The sequence below is a fragment of the Esox lucius genome, chromosome 19 (genome assembly GCF_011004845.1).
Source record: "Esox lucius isolate fEsoLuc1 chromosome 19, fEsoLuc1.pri, whole genome shotgun sequence".
In the NCBI taxonomy this organism is placed as follows: Eukaryota; Metazoa; Chordata; class Actinopteri; order Esociformes; family Esocidae; genus Esox; species Esox lucius.
In genome coordinates, this window is record NC_047587.1 from 20,676,311 (window position 1) to 20,690,564 (window position 14,254).

At 46.3% G+C, this 14,254-nt stretch overlaps 1 protein-coding gene across 1 annotated transcript in view; it reads right to left on the bottom strand.

Annotated features, from left to right (window-relative positions):
* Positions 1-14,254, bottom strand: part of otogl (otogelin-like) — a 37,485-nt gene that overhangs the window by 12,888 nt on the left and 10,343 nt on the right. The window contains exons 19-36 of the mRNA XM_020056712.2: positions 13,703-13,871; positions 13,495-13,569; positions 13,318-13,361; positions 13,046-13,229; positions 11,004-11,111; positions 10,689-10,827; positions 9,251-9,382; positions 8,923-9,069; positions 8,644-8,763; positions 8,257-8,373; positions 4,896-5,052; positions 3,843-3,869; positions 3,466-3,645; positions 3,101-3,379; positions 2,871-2,988; positions 2,692-2,771; positions 1,560-2,611; positions 670-847 (exon numbers count right to left, since the gene is read on the bottom strand). Of these exons, the coding sequence (XP_019912271.2) occupies positions 670-847; positions 1,560-2,611; positions 2,692-2,771; positions 2,871-2,988; positions 3,101-3,379; positions 3,466-3,645; positions 3,843-3,869; positions 4,896-5,052; positions 8,257-8,373; positions 8,644-8,763; positions 8,923-9,069; positions 9,251-9,382; positions 10,689-10,827; positions 11,004-11,111; positions 13,046-13,229; positions 13,318-13,361; positions 13,495-13,569; positions 13,703-13,871 (3,306 nt within the window). The remainder of the gene's footprint in view (positions 1-669; positions 848-1,559; positions 2,612-2,691; positions 2,772-2,870; positions 2,989-3,100; positions 3,380-3,465; positions 3,646-3,842; positions 3,870-4,895; positions 5,053-8,256; positions 8,374-8,643; positions 8,764-8,922; positions 9,070-9,250; positions 9,383-10,688; positions 10,828-11,003; positions 11,112-13,045; positions 13,230-13,317; positions 13,362-13,494; positions 13,570-13,702; positions 13,872-14,254) is intronic.

Here is a 14,254-nt window from a genome sequence, read left to right on the forward strand (position 1 = left end):
TACTGTGTTTGACCCCCCCCACACCATTACACCACCACCACCAGCCTGCACAGTGGTAACAAGGCATGATGGATCCATGTTCTCATTCTATTTACGCCAAATTCTGACTCTACCATCTGAATGTCTCAACAGAAATCGAGACTCATCAGACCAGGCAACATTCTTCCTGTCATCAACTGTCCAATTTTGGTGAGCTTGTGCAAATTGTAGCCTCTTTTTCCTATTTGTAGTAGAGATGAGTGGTACCCATTCTCCTCTGACCTCTAGCATCAACAAGGCATTTTCGCCCACAGGACTGCCGCATACTGGATGTTTTTCCCTTTTCACACCATTCTTTGTAAACCCTAGAAATGGTTGTGCGTGAAAATCCCAGTAACTGAGCAGATTGTGAAATACTCAGACCGGCCCGTCTGGCACCGACAACCATGCCACGCTCAAAATTGCTTAAATCACCTTTCTTTCCCATTCTGACATTCAGTTTGGAGTTCAGGAGATTGTCTTGATCAGGACCACACCCCTAAATGCATTGAAGCAACTGCCATGTGATTGGTTGATTAGATAATTGCATTAATGAGAAATTGAAAATGTGTTCCTAATAATCCTTTAGGTGAGTGTGTAGTGTTTAGGAATTAAATGTAGTAGTGTGCAGTAGTCACTGTGTATGCTTACATGGGCACTGCCAGAGCGGGCAGCAGGGGTCAGTGTTGGCGAGGACAGCCATGCCCAGCAGAGAACAGCGAGGAGGAGTGGTGTTGTAGCGACAATGTAGAGAGGAGTTATGAAGGAGCAGTTCCCCGTTTAAACAGATCAGCTCGGCACACTCATCTATACGGTGGGAGTATGGAGGCTGGAGAGGGAACATAGACAGAGGTCAGAGAGATCTATTTGGTGGGAGTATGGAGGCTGGAGAGGGAACATAGAGGTCAGAGAGATCTATATGGTGGGAGTATGGAGGCTGGAGAGGGAACATAGAGGTCAGAGAGATCTATTTGGTGGGAGTATGGAGGCTGGAGAGGGAACATAGAGGTCAGAGAGATCTATATGGTGGGAGTATGGAGGCTGGAGAGGGAACATAGAGGTCAGAGAGATCTATATGGTGGGAGTATGGAGGCTGGAGAGGGAACATAGAGGTCAGAGAGATCTATATGGTGGGAGTATGGAGGCTGGAGAGGGAACATAGAGGTCAGAGAGATCTATATGGTGGGAGTATGGAGGCTGGAGAGGGAACATAGAGGTCAGAGAGATCTATTTGGTGGGAGTATGGAGGCTGGAGAGGGAACATAGAGGTCAGAGAGATCTATATGGTGGGAGTATGGAGGCTGGAGAGGGAACATAGAGGTCAGAGAGATCTATATGGTGGGAGTATGGAGGCTGGAGAGGGAACATAGAGGTCAGAGAGATCTATATGGTGGGAGTATGGAGGCTGGAGAGGGAACATAGACAGAGGTCAGAGAGATCTATATGGTGGGAGTATGGAGGCTGTAGAGGGAACATAGACAGAGGTCAGAGAGACCTCTCACCATCTCCATGCACTCGGCCTCTCACTGATGGTCTCTTACTGTGCAGGGAGTGGTGGGCAGGGGAGAGGGAGGCCGTGCTGTTGGCATGACGGCAAACTCAGGTGTACTGGAGGGCTCTGGGCTGGTGGCTCTTTCCGTAGTTATGGACTCCGTCATCTCGGGGGGTGATGTCGACATAGTCGCAGAGACGTCATAGATGTGGGGGAATGCTGAGGTGGTTTCTGTGGGAGTGGCGACAGGACTGTGTGTTTGAGTGGCGGTGGGTGGGTGTGTGGCCGGGTACAGAGGGGCGGAGGAGGTGGGCGAGGAGGGAGAGGGAGCTGAAAGGGTGCTGGACGGCCGGGGGGAGGTCTCAGGGAGGGTCGGGGCGGAGTCGGTCACAGCCAGGCTGGGGCGAGCGGAAGACGCCGTTTCCATGGTTACCGTCGTGTTCACAGTTAGTGTTGTTACCCGAGTGGTGCTGCTTGGTGGGGTGGGGGAGGTGGAAAGGGAGAAGGTGGAGGTGGAGGCCGTAACTTCAGATGTAGTGGTGGGCTCGGTCGCAGAGGTGGAGAGCAGAGATGGGAGAGGAGAGGGGGAGCTAGGGGGGGTGAGGTGCTCAGTCACTGGGGCTATGTGGGGAGACGTGGGAGCTCTGGTGGGAGTAGCAGTGGTTGCCAGATCACTGGGAGTAGTTTCTGTAACCGTAGAAGTGGTCTTTGTAGTGGGTCTAGATGTGGTGGTGATAGTAGGCCTAACACTAGTGGTAGTGATTATAGTTGAGGTGGTGGTCATTGTTGTTAACACGGGGGTTGTCGTAGTTTGGGGGGTTGTCGTAGTTAGGGTGATGGTTGTCGTAGATGGGTTGGTTGTAGTTGGAGTGGTGGTGGTTGTAGTTGGGGTGGTTGTAGTTGGGCTGGTTGTAGTTGGGCTGGTTGTAGTTGGGGTGATGGTTGTCGTAGATGGGCTGGTTGTAGTTGGGGTGGTGGTGGTTGTAGTTGGGCTGGTTGTAGTTGGGGTGGTGGTCGTAGTTGAGGTGGCTGTAGTGGGTGGAGTGGTGGTGGTCCTGTTTACGAAGGCGTACGGTGTGGGGGTGGGAGGGAGGGACACACCTGAGGACAAACACACGGACATGCTTTACGGGTCCAATCACTGAGCTGTACTTGAACAGACCCTGTGCCCCTCTACTCACAGTCCTCTGGGTAGACACATCTCCTGGTGACCTCATCGAGTATCATGTTTTTGGGGCAGCGAGGGAAACAGCCCTCCACCCTGTCAAGACACGCAGAAATAGACAGACGTGTTCAGAAAGCTTTCTCACACGGCTCATAACAAGGCGGGGCAAAATCGGTGTTCATAGCCTGTGCTTACGGGGGCAGGAAGTGGCAGCGTGTAGAGGTGGGGTCGGCGCATGTACGGACACACGGACTGGCACAGGCATGGTAACGCCACTCGCACATCATACGGTACGGGATCACAAAAGTGCTCTCTGTAATACACACATGGACATTGTCAGCGTACACACAAAAACCACAGAAGAAAAACCTGGGTGTGTGGGTGTGTGGGTGTGTGTTTTTCATGAGGTAGAGTTTGCGTCTGACCCTCCAGGGTAAAGGAGCTGCTGGTCTTGAAGTGGTCGTTGTTTTCATATCGCTGAGCGCGCGCAGACGTGCGTGTCAGAGTAAGAAAAAGTCCTGGCTGGCCAATCAGCTCGAAGGAAGTGTGGCCCGGTAGGAACAGTCCCTGGTGCTGCAGGAAGGATGCCCTTCGGCCAAACTCCTCCCCTCGGGTCCACTGCTCCAATCGCAGCCCGGCACTCCCAGTCACAACCAGGAAGTAGTTAGGGCGCTCCGCGGACTCCAAAGAGACCACCGGGAGACCTGGAACATACATTAAAACCAAGGATGAAGTTCAAGCGTTTCTTTGTTTGTGTGCGTGTTTGTACGTATGTGTGCATGAAACTCACGCGATGTGCGGTCCTTCTGTAGACCCGCTGTAATCATGAAGTTAAAAAGCAGTCCATGGGGTGGCAGCCCACCTACAAACTCTCTAACCAGGGGGAACACTGATCCACTGGTTCTGTTCACACCCAAGACTGTAGCGTTGTACACAGCACCGACTACAGAGAACGGCCCGTCACCTAACTCTACAGACAGGCAGAGAGACAGACAGACAGATTGTTATGCTCAGTTTGTATAACTGTGAATCAAATTCACATTTTGAAAGCGCTTATACAGACACTCAACCTCAAAGCAATCCAGTCAATGCAGATGCAACAGTGCAACTGTGTGTTTATATTTCTGTGTGAGTTGAATGATGTCAGTCTTTTATTAGAAAACATACCTTGGTTGTAGTATTCACAGTCATAGGCTGGAAAAGAAGAGACAAGCATTTTAATCAGAGGTATTCAGCTGCCTCCTCAGGGACCCCCATACGTTCCACAATTTAGTTGCAGCCTTGAACAGGCACACCTGATTCACTAATCAAGGACTTGATGATTAATCTGCAAGTGTCATCTGTTCAGCTGGCTCTGGAATACATTAAATACATGGAATCACTGGGGGTCCCTGAGGAGAAGGCTGAATACCTCTGATTTACATTACAAACAGAAACAGTAGTTGATATATTTAGAAACAAGCCACAGGTTAAGGAGCAGGTATGTGGTGGGAAAATGTGTGAGTCTAGGTCGAGAGGTGTGAAAAGTACAAAGTAGAAATACTCTAAATGACAAGGTAAACAGAATTCATAACTAACCAGTGACCTTAATTTATCATTTACACCCTTTTTATTCAATTGATCACTGGTTAGTTTTGAACTCACTTTACCTGGTTAGATAGTACTTAGATACTTCCCAAACGTGGTGACCACAGCCGAACCCAGTTGAGTAATTTCACTTAGTCCTTTTTACAATTCTGTCTAGATCCAATTGTTGACAAATAGAATGGGTCCCCCCAGGTGTATGGTGGGAAAATGTGTGAGTTTAGGTCCATTTGTTGACAAATTGAATGGGTCCCCCCAAGTGGAGCAGTGGTTTCTATCACTGCCTCAGCGTCCAGCAGAGGTCCAGCCAAGGGCCACCCTGAACTGGATCAGGTAGATGTCAAACAAAGCTGCCTTCTCTTGTAGAGAATAATTGTGGCTGTTGACCAGGGAATTTGTTCCCCGCAAGCACGCGTGTGCCGAGAAATTCTTCCTGGCTGAGCGAGCAGTGTGAGAAAAAGCTGAATGTCTGGGGCAGATGTGTATTAGAGAACCCGTTTGGATCTTTGATTCAACCGCAAGAGCATAAACACAAACTGGATATTACAGAACAAATGCCAACAACACTGTGGTTCAGGTCAGTGAGGGGCAAGGCTGTACAGTTGTGTGTCCTGGAGTATGTGTGTGTGTACTCACGGCAGACAGACGGGTTTCTCCAGACCACAGTAACGCCGTGCTGACAGCAGGTGTGTGCATAGGCAGCGATGGACGTACACAGACACTCACAGTCTCCGCCCCGGTTACAGTTACACGTGTCTGTCAAGCAGTTCCTATAGAACCATGAGACATCCACCTACACACGGACACACCCACACGGACACACACGCACACACGCACACACACACACACACACACACTCTCTGCAGGTTACAGGTGTACATTCGGGTCAGGTCATTCCACCTGGGAGGGCAGTGAAGGTTTGGCGGGAGACAGAGAAGACAGGGGGAGGTCTGATGTGGGTTAGTGGTGTGTGTGACTAACGCAGAAAGAAATGGGAGACGTGGGTGTTTGTGGGCGTTGAGGTGGGTCAACCGTTATCATTAATTCAGATTGGGTCTGAGGGTTGGGACATCAGAACAAAGAGATTTAGACTGACTCTGGAACACATGCAAGGATCAGATTAGACATTAGAGACAATTACACAATACAATATGCTTTGTATGCATGTGTGTGTGTGTGTGTGTGTGTGTGTGTCTGTGTGTGCACCCTTCATCACTACAACAAATTACATCCAATAAATCTTCAAAAACTAAAACCATTGGGCCGATCCCAAGTCATCCATTCTTTTCACATGTCCACAAGTGTGTCGGGCTTCATGCTACCACTCCATTTATACTTTCTGAAACTAGCTAAACTCAGGCCATTTGAAAAGATGGGACTATCGTCATACAGTACAAATGCGACCAAAATCTTTTCACCTACTTGTTCATCAAAGCGGATATGTAATCAAGGATAAACACATGGCAACTTCATGATAACAGAGGAAAAGAAAATGTTTGTGGGATCTATTTTTTTTTATCTTTGATAGAATTATAAACTTGCCTGTCATAAAAGTAATGAGGTATGGGCTCAAGGGTAGAAACAACTTCAAGGTTTATTTTTGCACAAGTCATTGTCTTTTATATGTTTCAGTTGGTGTAGACTTTTTGTTCTCTAGAAGGGACAGATACTGGTTGCTATATATATAAAAGGCTGTCTAGCAGAAAATCCCTAACTAGTGGTTTGAACAAGCCCCCGCCCCTGTATCAGGTTCGCACCAAAATACTGTGCCTGATATATATTGTGGAAAAAACAGGAAGTCCCTAGCATTAATATACATAGAGCACTTCATTACAGAACTGATCTACTGGGAGAGATAATTGTACTTTGGTGTTTAAAAAATATATGTATACAAGGTAATATAAACAAATTCTAAATACTGAAATTAGAAACAGAATTAAAACAATACCGGATATAATAAGAACATTTGTAAAGTGAAGTTTAACAATGAATACATTTATTATTTGTCCTTTCCAGTAAAATATTTTATGTCCTGTAATTCAGTTAATATCTGATACATTTCAAACAAAATCAAAAGTTTATCTTCATACATTGTTCAAATGTTATTATTAATGTTATTATTGCTTTCAAAAACCTTTTTGCAATTTATGAACAGCCAGTGTGCAGTTTATTTTGAGGACTTCATATAGGCCTTTGAAGGGGCAGTTAAGCAATTTTTTTAAGCATCTTTTAAAGTCTGTTATTTCAGTTGATGGGTACAATAATCACTACAGGTGCTGTCATATACATGCATAGTTATTTTGATGTATTATTTTACAAGCATTTCCCCCCGTTTTACATTTTTGGGATTTTCTAGCCATGATCATGTCCACATAGATTATTATGTCCCAATCCACACAGATTATTTTTGTTCACTGAGATTGAGAAAAGGCTACATAACACAGTGCCATGTTTTGCACTGCACCGGGATTCACTACTGTTGATAACATCGTTTTTGACAGTTGCCATGTGCAGTTTATGTGCCAACAAAGTGTTGTACACCAATGGCATGCAATAAATTAATATAAAACAATTTGCATTATCCTATTGATATTGACCATTATTGCTCTGTGATTTAGGGTGATTGGTGGGTGATTAGGATGAGAATTAACTAACAGGTGGACATTAATTAAGATTTGATGTTTACAGGCAATTTAACAATATTTTATTGTTCATGGAGTGTTCCCCATTACCTGTAATGGGTAATGGGGAACACTCCATGTTAAGTCAATCTGAAATCAGTTAAACATACAGCGATAAACCTACAGTACCATCTGTTGGCCGTTCTGAGAATATTACAAAACTATCACAAAACTACTTCTCCATGTCAGTCTGAACTGGGACAGACCAGCGTTCTAAAGAATGTATGTGGACCAATCTGGGTTTGGACTAACTACTCTGTAAATGATATTGAATATTTCTATATAAGCCCAACGTGTCTCTCAATCAGCCACAGGACGAGGCAGAGGCATCAGACAGTGTTTGTATTGTGTTGTCATTGGTGCTAAAGCAGCTTTTTAATTACAGTCATCTTTAATCCTGAAATTGTAAAAACATTGTGTATTTGAAAATACATTCCTTGCTTAGTGTTATATTGTAGAACTCAGTAATTATTTAATAATAATTTGCTTTTAATTAATGTAATCCATTCATTTAAATATTAAGTACCTGTATGGGCAGGTTTATTATCCTATTGATCGTAAATCATCCTGGACTGTTCGTGCATTGTTTCATTGATCAAATCTCCCTCTGATACATAATTCCTCTACTGGTAATATCAGCCTACTTGTTTTTATCAAGATAATGATGAAGATAATATGACCAACAAATAGGAGAGATGATGCAGAGGGCAAAGGTTGTTTTGTGTGACTCGTGTGTTAGACACAGACCAATTATTAAATATACCTTTCACAAACATTTTAAACAGTGTAAACCACACTGAATTAAAAATGTATCTAGATAAAATATATATCAGATAATGTGTCCTAATTTGAACTATTATTGGTGTCTTTATTAGAACGTGGCGTTACATCTGTAAAATACAGTTAAAATGCCATCAAGTTTGAAGTTTGAAAGACAAGCAATAGAAGCAGCAGCACATTTCCACATTGTGAATATATACACCCTATGGATGTTTTATAATCAGAGTTCTCTCTCATCCCTACACTCTATTATGTTCTTGTCAACAACCTTGTCAATCAGATCAGCAACAGGCTCAGACCTTCTGGCTTGATTAGAACTGAAAACCTCTGCAACCCTTCACCTGAAGTTGTCTGTGTACAGGTTGTACTTGATCTATCGGGACAACAATGTCCCTAAAGTGTGCTTAAACCAAGACAATGTTATTCATGGGAATATTTTCCCCTTCCCTAGTTAAAGAAATAAAGTTCTATATTTTGGCTCAAGTGAAACTTTCAATTGGCTTGTTTGATGAGATGGTTTCTGTGTGTGTACTCACCACGTTGTGACAGGGGGTAAACACGTCACTGTAGAGTAGGGCACACTCTCTCTTGGCGTACGGCTGTCTACCAAGGTCTCCTTCACACGCCCTCTTCACCACGTAGTCACTCTCACACTAACAGAGACAAACACAGAATGTGTGACTGGCTTGGTGACTCGCTGGGGGACAGGCTGGGGGACAGGGTGGGTGTCTGATTTCTGAAATCTGCCAGGTAGACCCTGGGGAGACCTGACAAGGTTGAGTGAGAGGGAGTAGCAGGAAGGGAGGAAATCAGCCTCTTTTCACTACTCAACTACACAAAGAGAACACAACAGCTGGACATCATTTATCATTAGAGAATGTGTTGTTCTGTAGAGGTGGTTCCCAGTTCCACTGTGTGTGTACCTGACCGAGGGCCCAGCTGTCTCCAAAGCCCTGAGCATTGCTGACCTCCATGTGGCTAGATGTGGTCATGTCATTCACCGTCACACTGTCAAAGTTCCCACATAGACCACTCAGGAGACCCTAGACACAGACAGGAAGTGATGGAGAGGAAAGAAAGGAGAGAAGAAAAGCCAGTGTGTTGGTGGGAGGTTGGTAACCTTCCAAAGAGGTCCAGCTAAGCTCAAATAAGATAATGTGTATGTGCGCGTGCGTTAAAGTGAGAGGTAATAGAATGCTGACCTTCCACTGTGGTCCAGCTCTGATGTGCACGGTCGTCTTGCGGTCCCAGAGTACGGTCAGGTCCTGGTTGGGGAAGTGGATGACTGTGTAGTAGCCTGCGGACCAAAGCTCAAATTGTGACCCCCTGCCTACCACCGTGGACGGGCTCTGGGGGAGTAGAGGACACAACAGAATACACCTGTTCAGGACACACCCCTGCTGCATGGACCAAACAGTCCTCAGAATGGAAATCTGTTAGAGCAGCCGTCAGAGCTGTCAGAGTTTCTAGCCAGTTAGAGGGAAAGGTGTGTACTTGTGTGTGTGTGTGTTTGTGTGGTACGGTACACACAGGATGGCCTGAGTTGTCGTTGAAGTAGATCTTGGTGAAGCCAACATGGATCACTAGCATCTTCATACAGACAATCCCACTCTCATAGCAGTCCTTATTCTGAGCCACGATGGACACCTCACCATCGATACTCTGGAAAGACAGAGGTCCAGGAGACAGGGAGAGAAAAACAGACCCAGAGACAGGGAGAGACAGGGAGAGACAGGGAGAGACAGGGAGAGACAGGGAGAGACAGGGAGAGGAGACTCAGAGAAAGGGAGGGAACGACAGGGAGAGAGTGACAGGGAGAGACCCAGAGACAGGGGGGAGAGACAGGGAGAGGCAGAAGGTGGGAGACCCAGCACAAATTTATAGAGACAGACCTAGAGAAGAGCCTCACAAGCAAGGTTTTGTCCACACATTCAAACAAATCACACATATATGAGGGATAAAACCCATTATCTGTCAGGTGAAATACAGCAAAGCCCATTCACAGCAACAACATTTGAGACCTGTTTCAATGAAAAAAGGGCAACCAGTGGAGTAAAAACATGAACTCAAACAGTATATTTATTTTCCCTTGTCATCCCTGCTCATGCCTTGTGTATAGTGTTTACTTAGTAGTATGTAAGGTGTTTTAATTGTATTTCCCCCCCCACTGCTGTTATTTACTGTACATGTCTTTTTCCAAACAAATTGAATTGACAGAAACTGAATTGACAGAAAGAGAGAGGAAAGAGAGAAGAAGAAAGAGAGCAGAGTGGGAAAGCACGGAGGGTAGTCGTTATTCTGAGCTACTATAGACTGCACTTCATTTACACTCTGGGGAAAGAGAAAGAGTACTGTGTTTATGTGTGTGTGAGGTCTCCAGAGCGGTGTGCTGCCCGTCCCCAGGGCAGGTAGAGTGCATTCCTGGCGCTCAGTGTTCCTCCACTGGGAGCCTCTGACATTTACAGTAGTAGCATCACGTTCAGGGTTGCCGTCAGAAGGGAGCCACACACTAGACAGGCAGATGGCAATGCCATGTATAGAGCTGCTTTACAGTACTTGGTCTGTCTGCCAGTTGGAGATATCTGCTCTACACGATATCATCTTTGTGGCCGGCCCAGTCTGTTGCCCTGGGTAACAGAATAGGTCAAACCAAAAAGGGTGATATGATGGATCTAATATGGCCACCGGTCCAATCGCTGCAGATCCTTGATAGGAAAGTCCCAAAGTCCCGCTCATTCAAATTCTATATCCCTGGGAGTCGGCCGCAAACAGGCCTCTCTTTGTGTAAGTCAGGTGTGTGTGTGTGTGTGTGCGTGTGTGGGCTGATACAGCTTTACTTACAACAGTCACTCTAATTAAAAATCTTTCCCAGATTACTGAAACTGCTTGGATCCCCTTTCCTTGATCTTAATCTGCCTAAATACACAAACACAATCACTTACAGCTACACACACAAACACACACATACCTTGAGTAAGTAGACCTGACAGTCAGAGTGGTAGTCATACTCCAAGCCATCGAAGGTGTGGTAATGTCTGTCACTATAGACCGTGCACACAGCTGGACACGGAGAGTAACTACAGTTGAAATATCCCCGGTGACACACGCTGAAGAGATTCAAGCACAGGGGGGACAAATATAGGGACGAAGACGGAGAAGTCAAAATTAAAGACAAAGAGAGACCGTTCCTGAAAAACAATTGAACCTTTGACAACTTCTCAGGATAATAGTGTTCTGTTTTCCATGTGAAGAGCATTAAGTGAGGGAGGCCTGGCCGTGCTACCATCTGTAACAGGGGGTGTCCACGGTCTCTCCAGGCAGATACTCCAGGCCCAGCCAGGCACAGGGACAGTTCTCTGGGTAGTAACACTCCCCACGGTGCAGCACAAGCCTACACAAATGCACACACACACACACACAGTATATATACTGTGGTTAAATTGGGATTTGAAATAGAAAGTTTGAACATTTATTTTTAAATATTAAATATTGTTTTATATTGTTTAACAGGTGACATTCTATTTTGGATGTCACCTGTTTTGGTGCAAATGAAAGTAACAGGTGCACTGGAGAGGCAACAGCAAGACAACCCCCAAAAAAGGAATGGTTTTGCAAGTGGTGGCCACAGACAATTGCTCTCTCCTTATCCTTACTGACTGATTCTTCTCTAGTTTTGCATTTTGCTAGTGTCCTTGTCCCTACTGGTAGCATGAGGCGGTACCTGCAGCCCATTCAGGTTGCACAGGTAGTCCAGCTCCTTCAGGATGGCACAACCGTACATGCTGTTGCAAGAAAGTTTGCTGTGTCTCCAAGTACAGTTCCAAGAGCATGGAGGAGATACCAGGAGACAGGCCATGACACAAGGAGAGCTAGACAGGTTCGTAAAAGGGCATCAACCCAGTAGCAGGACTGGTATCTTCTCTTTTTGCGAGGAAGAACAGAAAGAGCACTGCCAGAGCCCTACAAAATGACCTCCAGTGGGCTACTGGTGTGCAATGTTTCTGACCAAACTGTCAGAAACAGACACCATGATTGTGGCATGAGGGCCCAACTTCCTCTAATGGGACCTGTGCTCAAAACCCAGAACCGTGTAGCCCAATTGGCATTTGCCAGAGAATACCAGAATTGGCAGGTCCGCCACTGGCTCCCCATTCTCTTAACAGATGAGAGCAGGTTCACACTAAGTGTGAAAGAGTCTGGAGATGCTGTGGTGAACATTATGCTTCCTGCAACATAATTCAGCATGACCAGGTTGGTGGTGGGTCTACGCTGGTGCAGGACAATGCCCAGCTTCATTTAGCCTGAGTGTTTAGGCAGTTCCTGGATGACGAAGGCATTGATCAATCAATCAATCAATCACATTTATTTATAAAAGCCCTTTTTACAACAGCAGTTGTCACAAAGTGCTTTACAGAGACACCTGGTCTTAACCCCAAGGAGCAAACAACAGTAGTGTTGAATTTCAGTGGCTAGGAAAAACTGCCTAAGAAGGCCGAATTTTAGGAAGAAACCTAGAGAGGACCCAGGCTCAGAGGGGTGACCAGTCCTCTTCTGGCTGTGCCGGGTGAGGTATTAAGAGTCCAATTGGAATAATAAATGCATTTCTCTGGGCTCAATCCAGAGTCTATTTGATTGTAGACTAGGTCAAAAGTATGACCAGGTGGACAAGAACAGGGACAGCAACGGGCCCCCCAAACCAGGTACTCCGCAGGTGTGGACCAGGACCTCATCTCCTCCTAAAATGTAAAACTGGAGGAGACTGAGAAAAGTTAGAAAGTGCATTCCTCATATCCCCCAGCACAATAATATAGCAGCGTAACACCTTGGAACTGAGACATTGATGCCATTGACTGGCCTTCAAGTTCCCCCGAACTGAATCCAATTGAGAACCTCAGGGACGTTATGTATTGGTGCATCTGACGCTGCCAAGTAGCACCACAGATTGTCCAGGAGCTCACTGATTCCCTGATCCAGGTCTGGGAGGAGATCCCCCAGGACACCACACACATTTGTTCTAACCTTGTGGGGACTAGAAAAATTATTACCTATATTCCTTATCCCCTAATCCTAACTATGACCCCAACCTTAACCTAAACTTTATGTCTGAATATAACATAACCCTTCATTCTAACTCCTAAAATTAAAACATACCCAAATTATAGGTTATAACCTAAACATCAGCTATATCCGTGAATAGCCTTTTTCTGGTGGGGACCGGACAAAAGATCTGTCAGGACTTTCGTCTTGGATATTTCTGGTCCCTGCATGTATAGTAAAATTTGTATCTCACACAGCCACAGACACACAGACACACACACACCATACCCAGGTGGGCAGACACAGCCAGGTATGCAGGGTGTGGTCGGAGGACACGTGAGGTTCAACATCAGGTTCCGACAGGTGAGCTCACAGGCCACACCTCCTCGCCAGGCCGCCACCCCCTGAACTCCTTGTGGCTCAGAGCAGCTGTGGAACACCTTTCCTTCCGGACACTGGCCTCGCTCTGGCTCTGAAACACACAAACAGGTCATTCAGGACCAAAGCCCTTGTTGGATGGATGTCGTGGGAGAAAGAAGAATGAGAGGGTCATGGTTTACCTCTTTCTTCTGCTATACACTCCATTCTTCCATTCCTGCATAGGCTATTAGAGTCAGTGGAAAAAAGAGGAGAACCATTCTTCAGAACTCTAGTGTTACCAATTAATGTCTTGAAACCACTATTGTATGTACCCTGGTTAGTGTGGGTGAGTGTGTGTGTGTGTGGGGGTTGCTTACCAAGGGCCTGCGGCACTGAAAGACACCTCCCCTGGCTGTGAGACCCCTCCCATAGAGTAACAATGACACTGAGACCTTAAACAGGAGAGCAGGAAAGGTTTAAGGAAGGACGGTTCTATGTGCATGTCTCTGATAGTTAGGAAAATGTATTTTTTATCAGAATATCGGGTTAAGTTAGGCAATTATTTGTAAGGGGGCGGGGTCTTACAGCTGAACACAGCGTTGCCGTACGTCATCATAATAACTGCCCTCGGAGCAGCCACACCCCTCCGCACAGTCGTCAGGGTTACAGGTCTCTCCACTGGAGAGGGAACGACAGGACCGGCCACAGGACGACACACACGACTGGTACTGCATCCCACCCAGACACACCACCCCTACACACAAACACACACCTCCATCATCCCACCTAGACACACCACCCCTACACACAAACACACACCTCCATCATCCCACCCAGACACAGCACTATCATCCCACCCAGACACACCACCCCTACACACACACACACCTCCATCATCCCACCCAGACACACCACCCCTACACACAAACACACACCTCCATCATCCAACCCAGACACACCACCCCTACACACAAACACACACCTCCATCATCCCACCCAGACACACTACCCCTACACACAAACACACACCTCCATCATCCCACCCAGACACACCACCCCTACACACAAACACACACCTCCATCATCCCACCAAGACACACCACCCCTACACACAAACACACACCTCCATCATCCCAC